At 54.8% G+C, this 17486-nt stretch overlaps 8 protein-coding genes across 8 annotated transcripts, besides 6 other annotated features; 3 read left to right on the top strand and 5 right to left on the bottom strand.

The window, feature by feature from the left end:
* Window positions 1-64: 64 nt before the first annotated feature.
* ayg1 (heptaketide hydrolyase ayg1) lies at window positions 65-1484 on the top strand (the record flags this gene model as incomplete). Its single annotated transcript, XM_001276031.1, has 5 exons — window positions 65-157; window positions 208-282; window positions 329-1204; window positions 1260-1333; window positions 1382-1484. 5 exons carry the CDS (start codon window positions 65-67, stop codon window positions 1482-1484), a joined length of 1221 nt encoding a protein of 406 aa, XP_001276032.1.
* A 464-nt stretch (window positions 1485-1948) lies between these two features.
* Window positions 1949-4176, bottom strand: abr1 (multicopper oxidase abr1; the record flags this gene model as incomplete). Its single annotated transcript, XM_001276030.1, has 3 exons — window positions 1949-2640; window positions 2666-3791; window positions 3844-4176. 3 exons carry the CDS (start codon window positions 4174-4176, stop codon window positions 1949-1951), a joined length of 2151 nt encoding a protein of 716 aa, XP_001276031.1.
* Window positions 2193-2442: a microsatellite.
* A 497-nt stretch (window positions 4177-4673) lies between the features above and the next one.
* Window positions 4674-6629, bottom strand: abr2 (laccase abr2; the record flags this gene model as incomplete). The annotated part of the gene is made up of 5 exons (XM_001276029.1): window positions 4674-5733; window positions 5781-5903; window positions 5954-6184; window positions 6230-6340; window positions 6391-6629. The coding sequence occupies 5 exons, from the start codon at window positions 6627-6629 to the stop codon at window positions 4674-4676; spliced, it is 1764 nt and encodes a 587-aa protein (XP_001276030.1).
* A 590-nt stretch (window positions 6630-7219) lies between these two features.
* On the top strand, window positions 7220-7662 carry ACLA_076430 (uncharacterized protein; the record flags this gene model as incomplete). Its single annotated transcript, XM_001276028.1, has 2 exons — window positions 7220-7261; window positions 7411-7662. The coding sequence occupies 2 exons, from the start codon at window positions 7220-7222 to the stop codon at window positions 7660-7662; spliced, it is 294 nt and encodes a 97-aa protein (XP_001276029.1).
* A 417-nt stretch (window positions 7663-8079) lies between these two features.
* ACLA_076420 (alpha/beta fold hydrolase) lies at window positions 8080-9252 on the top strand (the record flags this gene model as incomplete). The annotated part of the gene is made up of 1 exon (XM_001276027.1): window positions 8080-9252. The coding sequence occupies one exon, from the start codon at window positions 8080-8082 to the stop codon at window positions 9250-9252; it is 1173 nt and encodes a 390-aa protein (XP_001276028.1).
* Window positions 9253-9678: 426 nt separating this feature from the next.
* On the bottom strand, window positions 9679-10773 carry ACLA_076410 (carbon-nitrogen hydrolase family protein; the record flags this gene model as incomplete). Its single annotated transcript, XM_001276026.1, has 3 exons — window positions 9679-10016; window positions 10092-10531; window positions 10598-10773. The coding sequence occupies 3 exons, from the start codon at window positions 10771-10773 to the stop codon at window positions 9679-9681; spliced, it is 954 nt and encodes a 317-aa protein (XP_001276027.1).
* A 126-nt stretch (window positions 10774-10899) lies between these two features.
* Window positions 10900-10929: a microsatellite.
* Window positions 10901-10930: a microsatellite.
* Window positions 10931-11048: 118 nt separating this feature from the next.
* Window positions 11049-11082: a microsatellite.
* Window positions 11050-11082: a microsatellite.
* Window positions 11083-11213: 131 nt separating this feature from the next.
* Window positions 11214-13646, bottom strand: ACLA_076400 (putative C6 finger domain protein; the record flags this gene model as incomplete). The annotated part of the gene is made up of 8 exons (XM_001276025.1): window positions 11214-11805; window positions 11862-12118; window positions 12193-12243; window positions 12307-12345; window positions 12396-12939; window positions 12989-13169; window positions 13266-13504; window positions 13585-13646. 8 exons carry the CDS (start codon window positions 13644-13646, stop codon window positions 11214-11216), a joined length of 1965 nt encoding a protein of 654 aa, XP_001276026.1.
* Window positions 13175-13229: a microsatellite.
* Window positions 13647-14199: 553 nt separating the features above from the next.
* Window positions 14200-15951, bottom strand: ACLA_076390 (putative amino acid transporter; the record flags this gene model as incomplete). Its single annotated transcript, XM_001276024.1, has 8 exons — window positions 14200-14283; window positions 14334-14477; window positions 14530-14727; window positions 14778-15136; window positions 15190-15521; window positions 15570-15642; window positions 15708-15721; window positions 15779-15951. 8 exons carry the CDS (start codon window positions 15949-15951, stop codon window positions 14200-14202), a joined length of 1377 nt encoding a protein of 458 aa, XP_001276025.1.
* Window positions 15952-17486: the final 1535 nt, after the last annotated feature.

Genomic DNA, 17486 nt, shown 5'->3' with positions numbered 1-17486 from the left:
GAAAAGCTCAGGATGTAGACTTGGCACGATGTATTTTCCACCGTAACTCAAGCAATCGATCAATATGACACGTTGGATTCTAGGCGACAAGTTCGACAAGGTGTATCCTCACAAGGGGTCCTTGAAGGTCCTGTGGGAGTCGCGATGGAGGTTTGCTGTAGGTCTATAGCCATATAGTCAAATTCTACGAGCCAGCTGACAGCCTAGTGTCAAAAATCCATCTATCCGTTCCATGACGGGTGCATCGAGGACTTTGAGCCCATCTTCACCAAGCTCATCGCGGTATGTCCATCCTCTCCGAAGAGAATCACCCAGCTGACAGCCGCAGGAAAACATCAACGATGCCGCCTCAGACGAATACACCGAGACGTTCTTTCCGACGGCTGCTGCGCTCGAGGAAAAGGCCCACCAGGCACTCAAGACCGGCAACAAGGAAGAAGCCTCAAACCTTCTCTGCCGCGCCGCCGTGGTCTACCGCATCTCCCGCTTCCCCTATGTCGACATCACCAAGCCCAACTCCATCAAGCGCACGGCCTTTGAGCACCAGAAAAAGGTGTACCTGAAGGCCACCTCGCTCTGGGCCCGTCCCATCCAGGAGGTGATGGTCCCCCACGTGTACCGCTCGGGCCAGGACGGCGCCCACATCCCCATCTACATCCGCACGCCCGCAGACGCAGGGGCCGAGAACCCCGTCCCCGTGGTCATGATCATGACCGGGCTAGACGGCTACCGGCCGGACAACAGCCAGCGCACGCACGAGATCCTCGCGCGCGGCTGGGCCGCGGTGGTGGTCGAGATCCCCGGCACGGCCGACTCGCCCGCTGACCCGGCCGACCCGAGCTCTCCAGACCGCCTGTGGAACAGCGTGCTCTCGCACTTGGATCAGCAGCCGGCACTGGACACGGGTAAGCTGGTGGTCTGGGGGCTGAGTGCCGGTGGGTACTACGCCATCCGGGCGGCGCACACGCACCGCGAGCGGCTGGCGGGATCCGTAGCGCATGGTCCGGGGTGTCACCACTATCTCGACCCGGAGTGGTTGAGCCGGGTGAACGACCACGAGTATCCGTTTGAGCTGACCAAGGCGTGGGCGACGAAGCACGGGTACGCCAGCGAGGCGGAGTTTGTGGCCGGGGCGCAGAAGAAGTTCTCGCTGGTGGAAACGGGCGTAGTCGACCAGCCGAGCTGTCGCCTGTTGCTGTTGAATGTGAGTGTTGTTGCCTTTTGAGAGGTACCAGGGGATGTGTGTGCTAATAGCTTAGGGCGTGGACGACGGCGTGGTGCCGATTGAGGATTGTCTGGTGCTGTTCGACCATGGCTCTCCCAAGGAGGGACGGTAAGATTTCCCAGCTTGGAGAGGCTTGCATTTACTGATGTTCTATAGATTCTTCAAGGGACTTCCACATATGGGATATCCCAACAGTCTGCCTGTTTCGTACAAGTGGCTGGAGGAGGTGTTGGCTCTGCCGGCGAAGGTGAAGAATTGACCTGTGTTTGTATGCTGTGGGGTTTAGCTTAGTTTAACGGAGTATATTATTTTATCTATATCAGAGGATTAACTGAGGAATCTTGGAGTAGAACGTAGTCTATAGTGTGTTCGGTATATATATACATGGATGTCCCTTGACTCATTCCGAACTGCAGGAGGAAAGCCACGAGAAGACTTCTGAATCAAATATTACATGTCTGCAGTGATTGCTGGAGAGGAAACTCTCAAATATATGATTATACATTCGACGTGGATTTTACTATATAGTATACAACTGAACTAAAGGGTTCTGTCGTGACACCTTTGCTTCCTGGATACTATATCACAAAATATCTGATTTGACATATGAAAACCTGGGTAACGGAGGATCGACAGCAGACTGCTTGATATAACAATATATACGATACATTAAACTCGTCTAAGGGAATATGTAGAAGAAAGAGACTAGATACACCGGTGTCATCAATCCCTCTCGGCAGAGATGGCCACCTTCTTCCCACTATTCACACCATAAGTCTTGTGACTTTCGACCTTGCCACCATAGTGATACTCGGAATCGTAGACAACTGGCCCGGGAAAGACAGGCTTGTCACTGGGCTTGAAACCATTGGCCCAGCCATCACTGGAGGGATTCTCATGGTTGCCGCCAAAGGGAGGATAGCCGTGAGGAGCTAAACCGAAGGGAGGGTTCGAGGGCAGGCCACCAGGGATTTCACCACCAGGACTATTTCCATTGGGAGTTCCGGGGTAAGGAGTACCAGCACCAGGAGTTTCACCACCAGGGCCGTCCTCATCTGGAGATCCGTTGCCAGGCGTTTCACCCCCAGGACTACTCCCATCGTGAGTTCCGTGGTAAGGAGTACCAGCGCCAGGCGTTTCACCACTAGGGCCGTCCTCTTCTGGGGTTCCGTTGCTAGGGGGTTCACCATCAGGGCTACTCTCATCGGGAGTTCCGTTATCAGAAGTATCATCGCCAGGGGTTTCATCCCCTGGAGTATCCTCGCCAGAATCACCCGGGGGCGCGCCATAGCTCGGACAGATCCGCTGGTGATCCAATGGAATCTGAATGTCCTGCATCTGTGCTGGTGCCTCGATGATGGTTGCTGTCAAGCCCTTGGTAACGTGCCACTCGATATGGCAATGGATCAGCCAGACTCGTAAGAGAAGGTCAGTACACACAGCAGTCAAACCGACTGGAAGGAAACTTATCTGGGTTGTCGGCGCGGAAACGAATCACTGCGTGGCCGTGGTTCTGCACCATGATGGTGTCCCGTTGCACCGGGAAGGATGAGATATTCCCCCAGTATCCATTGAAATATCCTCCCTCGGGAACCGTGCGCTGCAGGACCTGGAAGTGATGGCCGTGCAGATGCCACGGGTGCAGGTTCCCGTGGTGGTTGTTGATGACGATCTCCACCACCTGGCCGTACTCGACCACGAAGGGATTTACCTGGCCGTAGATGGAAGGGTCTGACGAGTTGTCTGGTCCGGCCGCCAGCGCGGTGTACAGCGTGGGCTCTTCGGGGGCGATGTAGGTTTTGCCGTTGACGAGGAACTCCGCGTGGCCATTGCGGTACCGCACCCCTGTATCCAAGACAATCTGGTGATCGACGGGCTCAAGCACCGGCTCATGGTTTGCGGGCACAAAGTCCAAGTCGTCCACGAAGTTATTGTTCGGGTCGAGCTCGTGAATATCTGGAGGGGGAAGGAGAGGCTTGGACTCATCGTAGACCAACCAAGCGGTGGCGTTAGGGTTGAAGCCTTCCGGGATGCTGCGGTTCTCGTAGATGAACATCATGTTGACATCCATCGAGTCCCAGATGGCGTAGTTGCGGTCAGTGTTGTCCTTAGTGCGCAGCAGGACACTCATCCGCTGGCCGGTGGCGAGCCGGATATGCTTGTCGGTCACCACGTACGGGTCCGTCCAGATGCCGTCGATTTGCACGACGGAAATCTCGTGGTCTTCAAAGACGGTGACGTGGCCGGGGAAGTTGCCGACGCAGACCAGATGCACCAGATAGGTCTTGTTCGGCTCAACGTGGAAGGTCGGGTTGATCGTCTCATTGATCAGCGCGGAGTCGGGAATGGGCTCGTTGGACCCGGGATGGGCGGCGGTGCTGTCGACATCGTACTTCTCCAACAGAGCAGGCATTTGCTCGTGGTAATGATCCGTCAGGGTGATGGTGATCTCGTCGTCGAAAGCCACGGGAGGCGCTGGGTCACGCACGACGAATGCGCCGCGCAGTCCGTCCGGATACTGGCCCATCTCGTGCGAGTGATACCAGTACGCGCCAGTTTGATTGACCTATCTTATTAGCACGCCCTCTCGCAGTCCAGGAGAGCCACTGGTCACTCACATCGAACTCATAGCGCATGCTGCTCCCCGGCGGCAGCGGACACTGCGTCACCTCGTTGGACCCGTCCATCGTGCCCGTCATATACTGGCGGAAACCATGCCAGTGGAGACCCGTGGACTGATTCCCCAGTCCGTTGTGCACATCCACAATCATGCGGTCGCCCAGGTCGGCCTCAACAAGCGGACAGGGCCACTGATCGTTGATCCCAATCATCGGCCGGGCGAATCCGTCCGGCGCGGTCCAGACCCAGGTGATGTTCCAGTCGAGATAAACATCCTTGGCGGCGGCGAGGCTCGCGACGCCGAGGAGAAGAGACAGCCGGGAGAAGACCATGGTGATGATGGCCTGCGTCGATGGCTGTTGTTCGTTTGGTGTTGTTGTTTACTGCTTGACGAGATCGACTCTACAACACTGCAAGGGCTACAGGGACGGACGGCTAAATAAAGCTTATTGACGCGTCGATGAGATCGGAAATTCCTGAAAACAATCAACGAAAACAACAACATAGTGCCCGATATGGTGTTGGAGGAAGGGATAGACATCGGTTGGAATGCACGCCCCATCTGACCAAGTGTATCGGCTGCAAACAAGCCCTTGATGGATTTCAGAACCTTGTCAGAGTACTTAGGCTATCTGGATGTATGCACTATATGATAGGCTATGTTTGATCCGATCGACATTCCCGAGCTCGACGCAGTATCCCGACGGATGATCTCTACTCTGGAAACGACAGACATCGAGAGATTTAAGACATGCATGCAAGGAGAATCTATGTACAGAACAAAGTATTGCACCTCAATCATTATCCCTTACGGCTCCAATGCACCCCGCTATACAGGCGTGATCTGTTCCGCATCCACCGCTGGCCACGCATCCACCCCGTCCAACAGCACCAAGCCCATTCCCGACGCCAAATGGGTCTCCATATGGCAGTGTAGCAGGAACGGACCGGGGTTCTCGACATGATACCGAATCGCCGTCCAAGCCTCTCCGCGCGGCGACGTCACAAACGTATCGCGGTAGATGGGCGTCTTGAGGAAACTATTCGGACTGGCTTGCTTGGCTTCCTCGATGGACCCCCACTGGAACTTGCCCAGCCCGTTGCCGAGGATAAAGGCTTTGTTCGAATGCTTGTGCAGCGGGTGCGGCGGCTGCACGGGGGTGGGATCCTGTACTTGCAGCTGAAAGACAATGTCGACCCACGTGTTGTTCTTGGTGCTGATCTTGAGCGCCGACGCGAGCTCCGGGGCTTGCGGGTCTAGGATGGCGGGCGACAAGGCGCCGAGGTTTCCAGGCAGGAAAGTCGTGCCGTCGAGCGTCCACTGCCAGGCGCTGTTGATGCGGCGCAGCGTGAGGAGGTGGAAGTCGTCGGCAACAGCAGCCGGGGTGATGGCTGGGTACGGGGGAAGCTGATCTGTGTTCAAAGGCACAACATCGGCGGTGACATTGGCGCTGGCGTAGTCGATGTACGGCTGCGATGCGCGCAGGCTGAGCTCGCCGCCGCGGTAAGACATTGTCGCGAAGCCCGAGATGATTTGATTTCCAGCGCTGTTGGCCACGCGAACCTTGTAGTTGGCCGGTTCCCGGTCCAATTGGATCATGACCGAGTAGCGCTCGCCGTTGTACAGGGTCATGCTGTGTGCTAGCTGGGGCTCGATATACCGGCCATCCACCTCGTAGACGTACATGGGATGTTCGTCGAAGGAGAGGACCAGGACCTTGAGACTGGCCGCACTGATGACGTGGAAGCTGGCCCATCGGTCGTCTGCATTGACCCTGAAGATCGCATCCTGCGTGGTGCTGGGCTTGCAACCGTCGTTGAGACCGGGTGGAAGCTTCTCAGGATGGTGTTCCCAATCGCCTTGTAGGGGGCGGACAAAGGGAAGACACCTGCGTTCGTCAGTATCCCGCTAAAGTACGGGAATAGTAGTACTTACCCTTTGTCAGTCAATGTGCCGTTGACAACCCTCGCGACTGGTGGTGGAAGCAGGCGGGTCAGGACTTCGGGGTCGTTGCAAAAGACGGACCCGTGGCCATTGATGAGAACGCTATCAGTGCAGCTGATGCGGTCAGTTGGGACAGCAAAAGAGAAGACTCAATCAGGACATACAAGATATCGTATCCCGTGGATCGAAGGGCACCCATATACTCCTCGGAGGTGAGATGGTCCCAGTCTGACAGCACGACCAGCTGACCGTCTCGCTCTGCCCGTTTCATCGCTTTGATATCGGAGGGATCATCGGAGATCATGGCAAAGGGGGAATCGCGGTCTTTGCGTGGTCTGATGTAGATGGCTCCGTATAGGCCGTCCATGATGGCGGATTTATCGTGCGCATGGTACCTGAAACTGTCAGCTGCGTTCTGTGCCGGGTCTCGAGCCACATACCAGTAAGTTCCGTAGGTGTCTGCTGTCCATTTATATGTATAGGATTGCCCAGGCTGAATGGCCCATTGCGAGAGACCGGCCACTCCATCGGCCCATGGGGTGCCTTTTTGCCTGCAATCTGTCAGGAAAGAGGAAGATCCGATAGCCTGGAGTCTACTTACTCAATGCCGTGATAGTGAATCGACGTGTTGAATGGGAGATGGTTGGTCACATCAATCACCACGTCGTCTCCTTCGTCCAACACCAGCGCGGGACCAGGAAACTGGCCATTGACGAAGATCATCTCGCGCTCGAATCCATTGGGACTGCCGACGGCCCACGTTAAGTCGAGGGAGAAGTGCACTTGGGCTGCCTGGGCAATCGCAGCGATGCCCAGTACTGACGCGGTATGCCATTTCATTTTGTCGACGTCTGTAGAATTGTGTAAATACAGAACCTCAAGTCAGAGGTCTATCGAGCAAGCTCCTTTTAAATCATCCAAAGGAAACCATTCAGATTTCCCGGCTTTCTGCCCACATGCTGAAAACATCGGCGAGTAGTGCCTTCTGGTCAACATTCCTGGCGATTCCACCACTCATAGACCACGAATTCCAGCCCTTGCATGAGCAAATGAGTATGACATGGAATGAGATCTGCCAGATGCCAGCCTCTTTTATTTGATTTGGTGTTTTCGGCTGTTTTGGGGGTGTTGCAGGTATTTCATGCGCGGATGATCGACGAATGGCATTCCCCTGCTTGAATGCATAACACCCGTAATTCTATGCAAGATAGCCCCGAGAAAAGAAGAGTGGAAGCATATTCCGGAGCCAGGATGAGCTTAGAGAGCTTGAGCAGCTGAAAATGGATGGACATTGCTGCACAGCTCGGACGTGGCTTGAATGTAGGTCCAGGGGCTTACGCTATAGGTTCGATGTCAAGCATTCGACAACGCAAAGTGATTGTATTGGGGATTCCGAGACATGATTGCTCAGAGTACAGTCTAGTAGAATCATGGCAGTGGAAACTGTCACTGTTTATTCAACAAAACCCGATGTATATACTTTTTTTATATAGAGTGACATCAGGGCTAAATCACTTTGTTGTCATTGCCACAACGCCATCAGGGCACTGACTCTTTCGACTTGAATCCTACTACAAACAAAGCGTGATCCTTATAAACTCCTACATTTATCATATCTGAGCTTGCGGAAACCGATGTCTCCTACGGCGCGTACGAGGCCGATGCTTCCATCGACTACAACGTCCGGATAACCCCCCATCTGCGCGACGAGACGTCCCGTGCCACCAAAGATCAAGCCTCCGAGGACACTAGATATGGCAGGGGCTTCGATTATGACTACGAAGCGATGGGCCTGGGTCAAAGTGAAGACACAGGAACGCCATTCGAGGCCATCTTTGACGATAATCCTTGGGATATGATCGATGGGACTTAGAGCAGTGTTGAGACAAGCTCCTATCCCTAAAGAAAGAGAGAACAGACATAAGAATAGACGATAGAGTCGGTGGGGGTGGTGGTGATGGTCCTAGACATCCTGGCCACAGGTGTGATACACGTCGGGAATGCTACCCCAGGGATACAAGATGATAAGCTAGTTCATTAGTATATTTCTTTCAGACAAAGAACTGCAACCTGCTGACCCCATCCCCCATGTTTCTGCATCATAGATTGGCCCGTGAAGGCGGGGTTGATGCCCCAGCCGAGGGATGAAAGAGAAAAAAAGCCTCATTCTGATATCCAGTTAGCATCACTTCTTCTCTGCCCCGTTTTCTGTATCGCCAAGGGATAAAAGGCAAAAAGGCCTCGTTCTGATATCAGCGAACAACATATTCTTCTCCGTCCATAGTCCGTAATGTCTCTGTCTCAAGACCTTCCATCTATCCCTCTACCCCCCGGAGTCTCCTCCCACTATCTCAAGTCTCCTGCCAATGATCTAACCTACCACTTTCTGTCGGCCGGCAACCAGGGCGATCCCCTTATTCTGCTCTATCACGGCTTCCCAGAGACCTCCTTTTGCTGGAGACATATCCTTCCCTATCTCGCACAAGCCGGATATTACGCCGTCGCGCCCGATACTCGGGGCTCTGGACGTACCACGACGCCAAACCCAGTGGATTTCACCGAGTCTGCAGACGAACTGCGCCAATATCAGCTCACAAATACCGCACGGGATACGGTCATCTTCATCCAGGCGCTGGGATACTCCACAGTCCACTGCCTGGTCGGCCATGATGCTGGTGCCGTGCTCGTCGCATGGGTGGCTCTCACCCGGCCAGACCTGATCCAACGAGTGATCATAGCAAGCCATCCCTACAACGGACCGCCTGCGATCCAGCCAGTCGCTATCGACAAGACAGAGACGGACCCCGCTCCAGCCGCGCAAGAGGACATCCACGCCGCACTCTTGAAACTACCACACCCCCGCAAACATTACAAGTGGTACTATGCTGGCCCCGCCGCCGCCGCCGACCTCCAGGGCGCCTCGGTCGACGAGCTGCGCGCCTGTCTGAAGGGCTACTACTATCTCAAATCGGCCTCCTGGCCAGACAACAAACCTCACCCGCTGTGCGCCTGGACCGCCGCCGAGCTCGCCCAGATGCCGTACTACTACGTGATGCCCGCCGACAGCGGGATGGCCGCGGCCGTGCAGCGCCAACTGCAACGATCCGGGCACGAGCCGGACTGCTCGCCGTGGCTGACGGACGCCGAGCTCGAGTTCCTCGCGCACGAATGGAACCGCACCGGGTTCCAGGGGGCGCTGAACTGGTACCGGATCGCGACGAACCCGGCCTGGCAGCGCGATCTGCAGCTGTACGCGGGGAAGAAGCTCGCATGTCCGTCGCTGAGCATCCTGGGGCGGCAGGACTGGGGCAGCTATCAGGAACCGGGGGTTCTGGAAGCCGTGGGGTCCAAGTGTTTGGACTATCGGGGGGAGGTTTGGATTGAGGAGGCGGGCCATTGGATGCAGCAGGAGCAGCCGGAGGGGGTGGCGAGGCATATTTTGAAGTTTTGCCAGCAGGATTAGGCGGGCACTCTATCGCTATGCCAGGGTCGATCATTCGGATCAACGATATGTTTAAGTGATTAATGGGAAGACCCTGGCCTCGGACGTATACGTAGTAATCCCGGGTTGTTTTACTTTCAGTTGAACATTCATCACTAGTCTCTTGAAGAATATCGCATTGCAGACCATCACGATCCATTGTGTTAGAACATCGCGAGCAAGCCAGATTTCCAAGCTGCGAATCCCATCGTACTCCAGCAAGAGACTGATCCCTTGGCTGACCTACAGCGCTTCGTAGCCAAGATACTTCTGCATCGGCTTGCCACTCAGGCACTTTGTCTATGGGAAGAAGCCTGGTAGTGGCTTGTCGTTGTAGCAGAGGTTATTCTTGACCGAAACAGAAATGAAATCATCACATGTACTCCGTGCAGTATGAAAAACGATGAATTATTGAACAACCTTCTGCTTCCTGTCCTTGCACACCGTCAACTGCATCAAATCCGGGCGGCTATAATGCCCCAGCGGATCGGCAAACATTCTGCTTGCCAGGATCAAGTCCAAGTCCAGGTCCGCATACACGATTGCCTCGACAGTGCTCTCGGTTTCCGGGGTCAGACGGCGTCCGTCCGGCCCAAAGATAGCCGACGAACCACCGCCGGGGATCGACATGAGCATCCCGCTCTTGGTGTTCAGGGTCTCGATGCCACTTTCGGACAGAACGGCAGTGCAATGGAGAACGAAGGTCTGGGATTCGATGGCATAGGTGCGAGAAAGAGCGTGGCAGCCTATTTACGCGACCTTCATTAGTATATTTCCCCCCCCCCCCCGCGTTGGAAAAGAGAACGAAATGACAAATATACCCTCGGCGGACATGGACCACAGATCCTCGGCCCCGGAATGCGGATACAGAGGCGGCCACGCCGAAACATGGATCTGCTCGCGCTGCGCGTATGTATGATACTTGAGCAGCGGCTGGATATGCTCCCAGCACGACAGGTTGCCGACGCGCGCAAAGGGCAGCTGCACCACGGTGTCGAAGCACTCGCCGGACGCGTCGCCGAAGATGGTGCGCTCCATGTGCGTGGGCTTCATCTTCCGCCGGTGGGCCTTGACGGTGCCATCCGCGGCGATGAGGACTTGGGCGATATAGAGAGAGCCGTGATCGTACTCGGAGAAACCGAGGGAGACGGCGATGGCGTTGTCGCGGGCGCAGGACTTGATCCGGTCGATTTCGGGGCCGTCCAGCCGGAGCGAGTTCTTGAGGTATCTGATGTTGAGTTCGGGGTCCAGGTTCCTGGTCCTGGCGCAGGTTAATTGCACTTTTCATTGACAGTCTGATTCCTTCCAGAGGGAGTGTTTGGCCCACCAAATCCAGCCTGGATACCCCGGGATCCAACATTCAGGGAACGCGATCAGCTGGGCGCCATTCTGCGCTGCCTCGGCCATGAGACGGCATGTTTTCGCCACGCCTTCCTGGAGATTGAGCCATGCGGGTTCAGCCTGGGTGACGGCGACGCGGACCGTAGGGGAAGGTGTCGCCATGATAACGAGATTGAGTGAACTGGAGGATCGACAATTGGAGACGAAATGGACTATTTATGTGTCTCTCGGTGGATACCCCGCACGATAAGCATCTTTCCAGTGGCGTTTCTTGTGAGAAGGCTAGAATAACTAACTAACTAGCTAACTAGCTAACTAGTTACTTAGGGATTTGGTGGAAGAAACCCTGGTCGAAGGAGTCAATCCTTGTTCGTCTCGCAAGACCGACACACGGAATGATTCCGCTGGATTGCTGACACTGACAGGAGTGAGATTCGTTATCATTATTATCATTATTGACATTATTATCATGACTCGGACTAGTTATGTGTAGTGTGTACTAGACTAGAGAGATCCTACTGGATCCAATCCGATCCTGCAGAGCTCTCTATCAATCCTCCAAAAACGCCCAATGAGATACCTCCTCTACACAAACCAGCCAATTAGTCAAGGCAGAAAAGAAAGATAAAAAACTCACCTTTCATCCCCTGCAGCGCCTCCGACGCAATCGCGTAATTCGCCAGGATCTTCGACACCAGCCGCAGATTCTGCTGCAGCTCGTTCAGGAATCCCGCGAGGGACTGGTCCTTGGGCCCGTCCGGGTCCCGACTACTGCTGGCGTGTTTCGATCGCGCCTTGAGATACAGCATCAGCATCGCATAGCTCGCCTGCATGACGCAGCAGGCAAACGTCGGCATCATCCGGGGGATCTCCACCCGGGAATGGGGGGAGAGGTACGGGGGGAGAGTGAGGGGGATGGCGTGGTCCGGGTTTGGGTAGGGGAGGTTGTCGACGAGGGTGACGATGTTCAGGGCCGACTGCAGGCAGATCTTGGAGGAGAGATGGGGGGAAAAGGAGAATTCGAGCTCGGGCAGATCCGAGACCATGATGGACGGCAGGGGGATGTCGTCCGGGGGCGTGGCGATGTTGGAGTCGGGTTGGATGCCGCAGCACTCGGACTTGAGGTCGCAGTGGCGCTGACGGAAGACGGGAATGTCGGAGAAGGCGCAGAATCGGTGGACTTTGATGCGGGCGCTGCCTTTTGGTGAGTGTGCGATCTGGTGGGAATCTATCTCAGTCTATCGACCTACCTATGGAGCTTGATCTCGGCGATGGCATTGATGGTCTGCAAGGCGATCGCCTCGGGCGAGTCGAGGCTGGACACCACTGGCTTCGACGCCAGATGGCGACAGCGCGCCACAAGACCGGTGATCTGATCGTCCAGCTCCGTCATCCGACTCGAGATCCAGGAGGCTTTGAACCGGGATTTGATGGTTTGGTCGAGATCGTGGACAAAGGTGGTGGCCTCGAGGATCGTCTGCTGGGCTTCGATGAGGAGTTTCCATCCCTACACGGTCCGTCAGTCAAGCAATCACTCACCACCAAGAACATACCATGATGGATCGCGGGGGGGGGGCGTACTTCAGGATACGGCGTCACGAAGCGTGGATCGTAGACGTTGAATGCGGCGGGCTGCCAAGTTAGACCAGACATCCAACCACTGGTGTTTCCAAGAAAGAAAAAAAAAAGACTCACCATTCCGCTGGCTATCGATCCTTGACACACTGTCAAGTACTACAAGCAGGTCAGCATCATCCAAACCCCAAAAACAGAACGACACTAACCGTGATCCACCAAGTCCTCCGACGCGCCTCGGCGTACTCATCCTCCTCCAGCATCTCATGCAGCGACAGGCTCATCGCCGCCGTCAACGCCTGTCCGGCGCGATTGCACATCTTGCGGATGTTGCCGCGCTGCGCATACTCATACACACTCAGCAGCACCAGGGCTAGGATGGCCTCCAAGTCCACGGGGACCAGCGGATGGAATGCCGGTCGCATGATCGGCGCAGTCCTGCCACACAGGGCTCGCGCCGGATCGGACGAGGAGTCGAGAAGCTCCAGATCCGCGTCGACAGCATCGAGCGCAGCCTGAGCGAAGCTGTGCGCGGCATTCCGGCGGAGTCTCGCGTACTCGGCGGTCGCGGGCTGCTTGACGTCCGGATGGGGGACGAGCACGAGGAGGGCCGACATGGCGAGACCGAGGGGACTCGACGGTCGGAAGGCGGATTCGGTGCGCAGGGGTCGGTTGTACACCGGGAGACGGAGAGGAGGCGGAGCAGGGAGAATCGGATAGTACAGGTGGAGGAAGATGTAGTAGGCGTCGAGTCTGGTGCCAGTCAGCGGGAGCTCGCCGCGACAGTCTCACGAACCCGTACATGTCCTCGTCCGTCCCGTATACCTGCAGCAGATCGGGGACAACGTCCTCGACTGGGGGAGCAGCCGTAGTCTCAGCACTGAAGATCCGGTCGAAGATGTGTTCCATCTCGGCCACTGAGCTTTCGACCGTGCGCAGGCCCGCACCGGGCTGGCCCAGGCTCATGAACTGGTGGAACAAGTCTGCGCCAGTAGCCATTAGCCATTAGCCATTAGCCATGAGCCATGAGCCCTTAGCTCATTCGGCTCTCCCCCCTCATCAGAATGGCGGCGACATACCATCTTCGCTACTTAGGTCCCACGAAGCGTCTGCCGTGGGAAGAGCCGGCAGCGCCGGTGGCTTCTCGGACCGGACGGGCGTGTCCAAAGTGGTCGACGACGACGACGGCGTAGTCTTGCGCTTTTCGCGGGCGACTCTGGGACCTCCGCGTCGACTGGGCAGATACGAACAGACTTTATCGCGGGAGACACAATTGGCGCAATTCGGTTGGCCATCGCATCGGATCCGGGATGAGCGACTGATAGAGAGAGTGTGTGTGTTTCAGAGTGTCAGAGCGTGTGCGCTTTGAAATGAACAAGACCGGTTGGGTGGGATTACCAGGCCAGACAGGCGAGTTTGACAGGGGGCCGCGGGAATCTGCGACGTGCTGGAGATGCCATTATACTGTGATTTGTGATCTGGATATCCGATCAGAGCAGATGCCGTTTGAATGGAAACAGGAACAGGAACGGGAACGGGAACAGGTGTCTGCTTGTCTGCTTGTCTGCTGGAGGGGAAATGGCGAGATCCCCGTCATACAATCCCCGGCAAATCCCGTAGCAAAGGCCGAGATTTCTAATCTGTATAACAGATCCGTTCTAATTATGGAGTAGTGGTCCAGAGTCATCAGATCCCGAGGCCTAATAGGTCGAATATCGACAGGATACGGACTCTCGCATTCGACTCCCGCTCAGTAAAGCACTCCTCTTCAGATAACATTCGCTCAATACCACCGCTACAGGTTCAAAAGATGGACCTTTTGATGAACATCGTTCGTGATCATAACAGCAATACCCTGTATGTTGGAGAAAGAGATCTATATACATTGCCAAAACCCATGCACACCCACCAACCCGCTTACGCCATGCTCCAATAGTGCTCGTGCAGTCATTTGGACGCTTTTAAGAAGAAAAAAAAAGATACTAAAAGTCATTGGCTGCGCGAAACCATCAGTTAAGCATTGTTGGCACAAGTGAAGCTGGCGTTGGATGTATCGTCGTGGATGGCTTTGCCAGAGACATACAATCCCAGACCACACTATGACGATTAGCGAATGCAGACGGAGAATAGACACGGGTGAAGCTTACCATCGTAGCACCAATGCCCACAATCAACATGTTGATGATTGTCAGGCAGATCTTCCGGGGAGACGAGAACCATTGGCCCCAGTTGATATGCAACCAATACACACCAGGCAAGCCATAACTGAACCAGCTGGCGAAGAGGGAACTCTGATCGGGATTAGCGTCGGCAGCCGGGCATACCAGAAGGGGAGTGACCTACGATTAGGCTGACGATGTTGGTGAAGGAGGGAATACCCTCCGCAATGATCCAGGCAATGATCCAGCAACTGAGGCCGATGGCTATCCAAGAGCCAACAGAGAGGAGATCCCGGCTTTGCATGCGACCAGTCTTGCGGAAGATGCGGACATAGATATATTTCAATCCGACGTGGCCGTTCACCACGCCAGCTCCGATAATCTAGGGATGGTCAATTGGGAGTCGGCGGATCACTCGGGGGAAGTACGCACCGTGGGGATGGCAACACCGTATGCGACCTTCTTCAGCAACGGACCAGCCGAACCGAGAGCCGGCGAGACGACGTCGTTGCCCACATAGTAGTAGATGACGATCGCGGCGGTGACGTACAAGGCAATCTCAAAGAACTGCAGCAAACAGAGCGCCTTGGTAAAGTCTTTGGGTTCCTCCATTTCGGCAATGAGACCGAAGAAGGCGACGTGGGCGCAGTACGCAAAGACAATGTTGACCACACCGGTGAAGGCATGGTAGATGTTGGTCTCGCTGGTAATGCTGATATTGGCGCCTCCTTTGTATTGGACACCGACGCCAATCATGGTGATCATCACGGCCGAGAAGATGCTCAGGAAGGCTAGGATGCGTGAGTCAAGCTACAGCAAGGATGGAGGGAAACGATTGCCTTACAGGCGATAGAAATGTAGGTCATGTTCTTGATCGTCCGCGGCAGCGACAGCACCATACAGATGACCATCCCGACAATACTGAAAACAATGGAGCAGGTGCCATGTTCGGTAATGGTGTTCATCATGACGGTGAAGGTGACGATGTGACTGCCCATGATGAAGATGGAGAACAGGATTTGACCGAGCCCAAACAGCTCACGCCCGAAACGGCCCATGAGGATTTCTCCTGCATCGGCCAGGTTGTGAATGTGCGGATAGTATTGCCGGAACTGACCGATGGTGTATCCAGTGTACAGGGCCAGAAGCCCCAGGCCAACGATCAGGATGATCGCTCTGAGACGGTCAGCAGGGGAGGCAAGAGAATGGGGAGCGATCACTTACGGGACCAAACCCAGAACCTTGAGGGTTGCGGGCAGAGACAGAACCCCTAACGAGATTGATTCGGCGATCATAACTATACCAACTTTAGATTCATGTCCTTCTTCGACCTTGATGATGATGTTTGGGTCGTGAGCTTACACATTCCACATTGCCTGAAGTCTGGTCAGCAACTATTCTATCCCATCATCGGGAAGGCAGACGATACGTACCACCACTTGAGAGTTTTGTACTTGACCTCGGCGTTCTGCTCGTTACCGAATGGGTCATCGTAAGGCGTGTTGTCAATTGGCTTCAAGTCGGCCTCCTCGTCCATGACCTTCTCGTGGTCTCCCTGCTTGGCCTCGATGGGCTCTGGCGGCGGGGAAACACCATCCAGCTGCATTGTATCGCTGGTTCCGGAAAGGGCAAGTGAGGAGAGAGACGGACTGACGAAAGAACCGATGAGAACGAACAGCGACAACAGAGGGACTCCCACCACGTTTTCACAGACTAGAGGAGAGGGAAGAGAAGAAGAGGACGGGAGAGTGTGATGATTACTATTATTCGAGGTGGCCGGTGAAGAGATTTCGGGACGAGCGTGATGGTGGGTCGTGGCAAGAGATCTCCACGAACTGTACTTGGCCGGATCCAATATGGTGGAATTGAGTTGATGACCTGGGGAACAGGGCGCTAAGTTCTACTCTGTAGATATCATATGGGGTTGTGGAACAGAATTTGGATGGATGAATAATTGGATGGGCCACGACGAAGATGAACAAGCCATAGAACAGAAGGTCTACGGTTTCTGGACCGGACAATAATAGTAGAGAATAGAGATACTAGAATCTACTCCGTACAAACTAGATACTACTACTACAATAACTTGATCGGCCATGGACCGCACATATCGTGGGTGGATGTGGCAGACTCGCAGTAGTGTGTCTCCATTCAGGGCAAGTATCACTCACGCAGACTGCAGTATGGTTGGTCGATACCTGAGGAATCGATGGATCTCACTTTCTGTTTGCGGCAATCACGTTCGGCAGTGGTGGAGCTTGTTTTGCTGCCAAGATTTTGTCTTCACCAATCATCATTGTCGATCATTTAAATTAAGTAAGAGAAATGGCCCCACTCCGGGCGATTGCCGCCAAAGCCGACTCTAACCGAATTGTTATCGGGTGTTCTGATTGGCCAGGAACCGCTCCTCGGCGCCCTTCCGCTTTGGGTCGATGACAAACATCTTTTGATTCGGTTGTTTGTGTGCTCGGTAACATGATGGCCGAGTCTTCCGGTCAAAGGGAGCCAGTTGCCACCCATTCCTCGCCATGGGTTGATATCAATTTTCGACAAACTCCCCCTCCCCGAGACGGAACTCCTCAAAAGTGTAGTTCAGAGTACCAAGGACACGCCATCTTTCCATGGCGTACTCTCTTTCAGTCTCCGTTTGCTTTCGGGTATCCATGGCCTCTTCCATACTCACGGGCCAGTCAGCGGTGCGGACTGGACTGGACGCATGAGAATTGCTCTGCCACCGTGGGATCGTTCAACAACGATGCCAGTCCTTCTCGCAGAGCGCGGAGGACATCCAACTGAAGATCATCCAATCTAGCCACAGGTGAATCGCCGTCCTTGATCACCACATCTCCTTTCTTCTTGAATTCGTGGGCTTTATCCCGCATCTCGGCCAGGCACCAATCCCAAGATCGTGGTGTGAGATGGTGCTCGTTGGAAGCTTTCTTCTGCCACGCTTGAATGCCATCCGAGTCAGAGGTGATCACATCTTCCTATCCTGGCTGCTGCCCGTGACAAGGGCTGTGGAATAGGAGAAAGTCGGTAAGAGTCTTCGTTGACAACGTAGAATATCGATTGCAACCATCATGTGTTTGCTCAATGCGATCTTGAACGGCGTCTTGCATCAGAAGTCCCGAGTGTGGAGTA

Source organism: Aspergillus clavatus, genomic scaffold, assembly GCF_000002715.2.
Source record: "Aspergillus clavatus NRRL 1 1099423829791 genomic scaffold, whole genome shotgun sequence".
Lineage (NCBI taxonomy): Eukaryota > Fungi > Ascomycota > Eurotiomycetes > Eurotiales > Aspergillaceae > Aspergillus > Aspergillus clavatus.
Note: the sequence above shows the minus strand (reverse complement) of the source record. Positions and strands in the feature narration are given on the sequence as shown.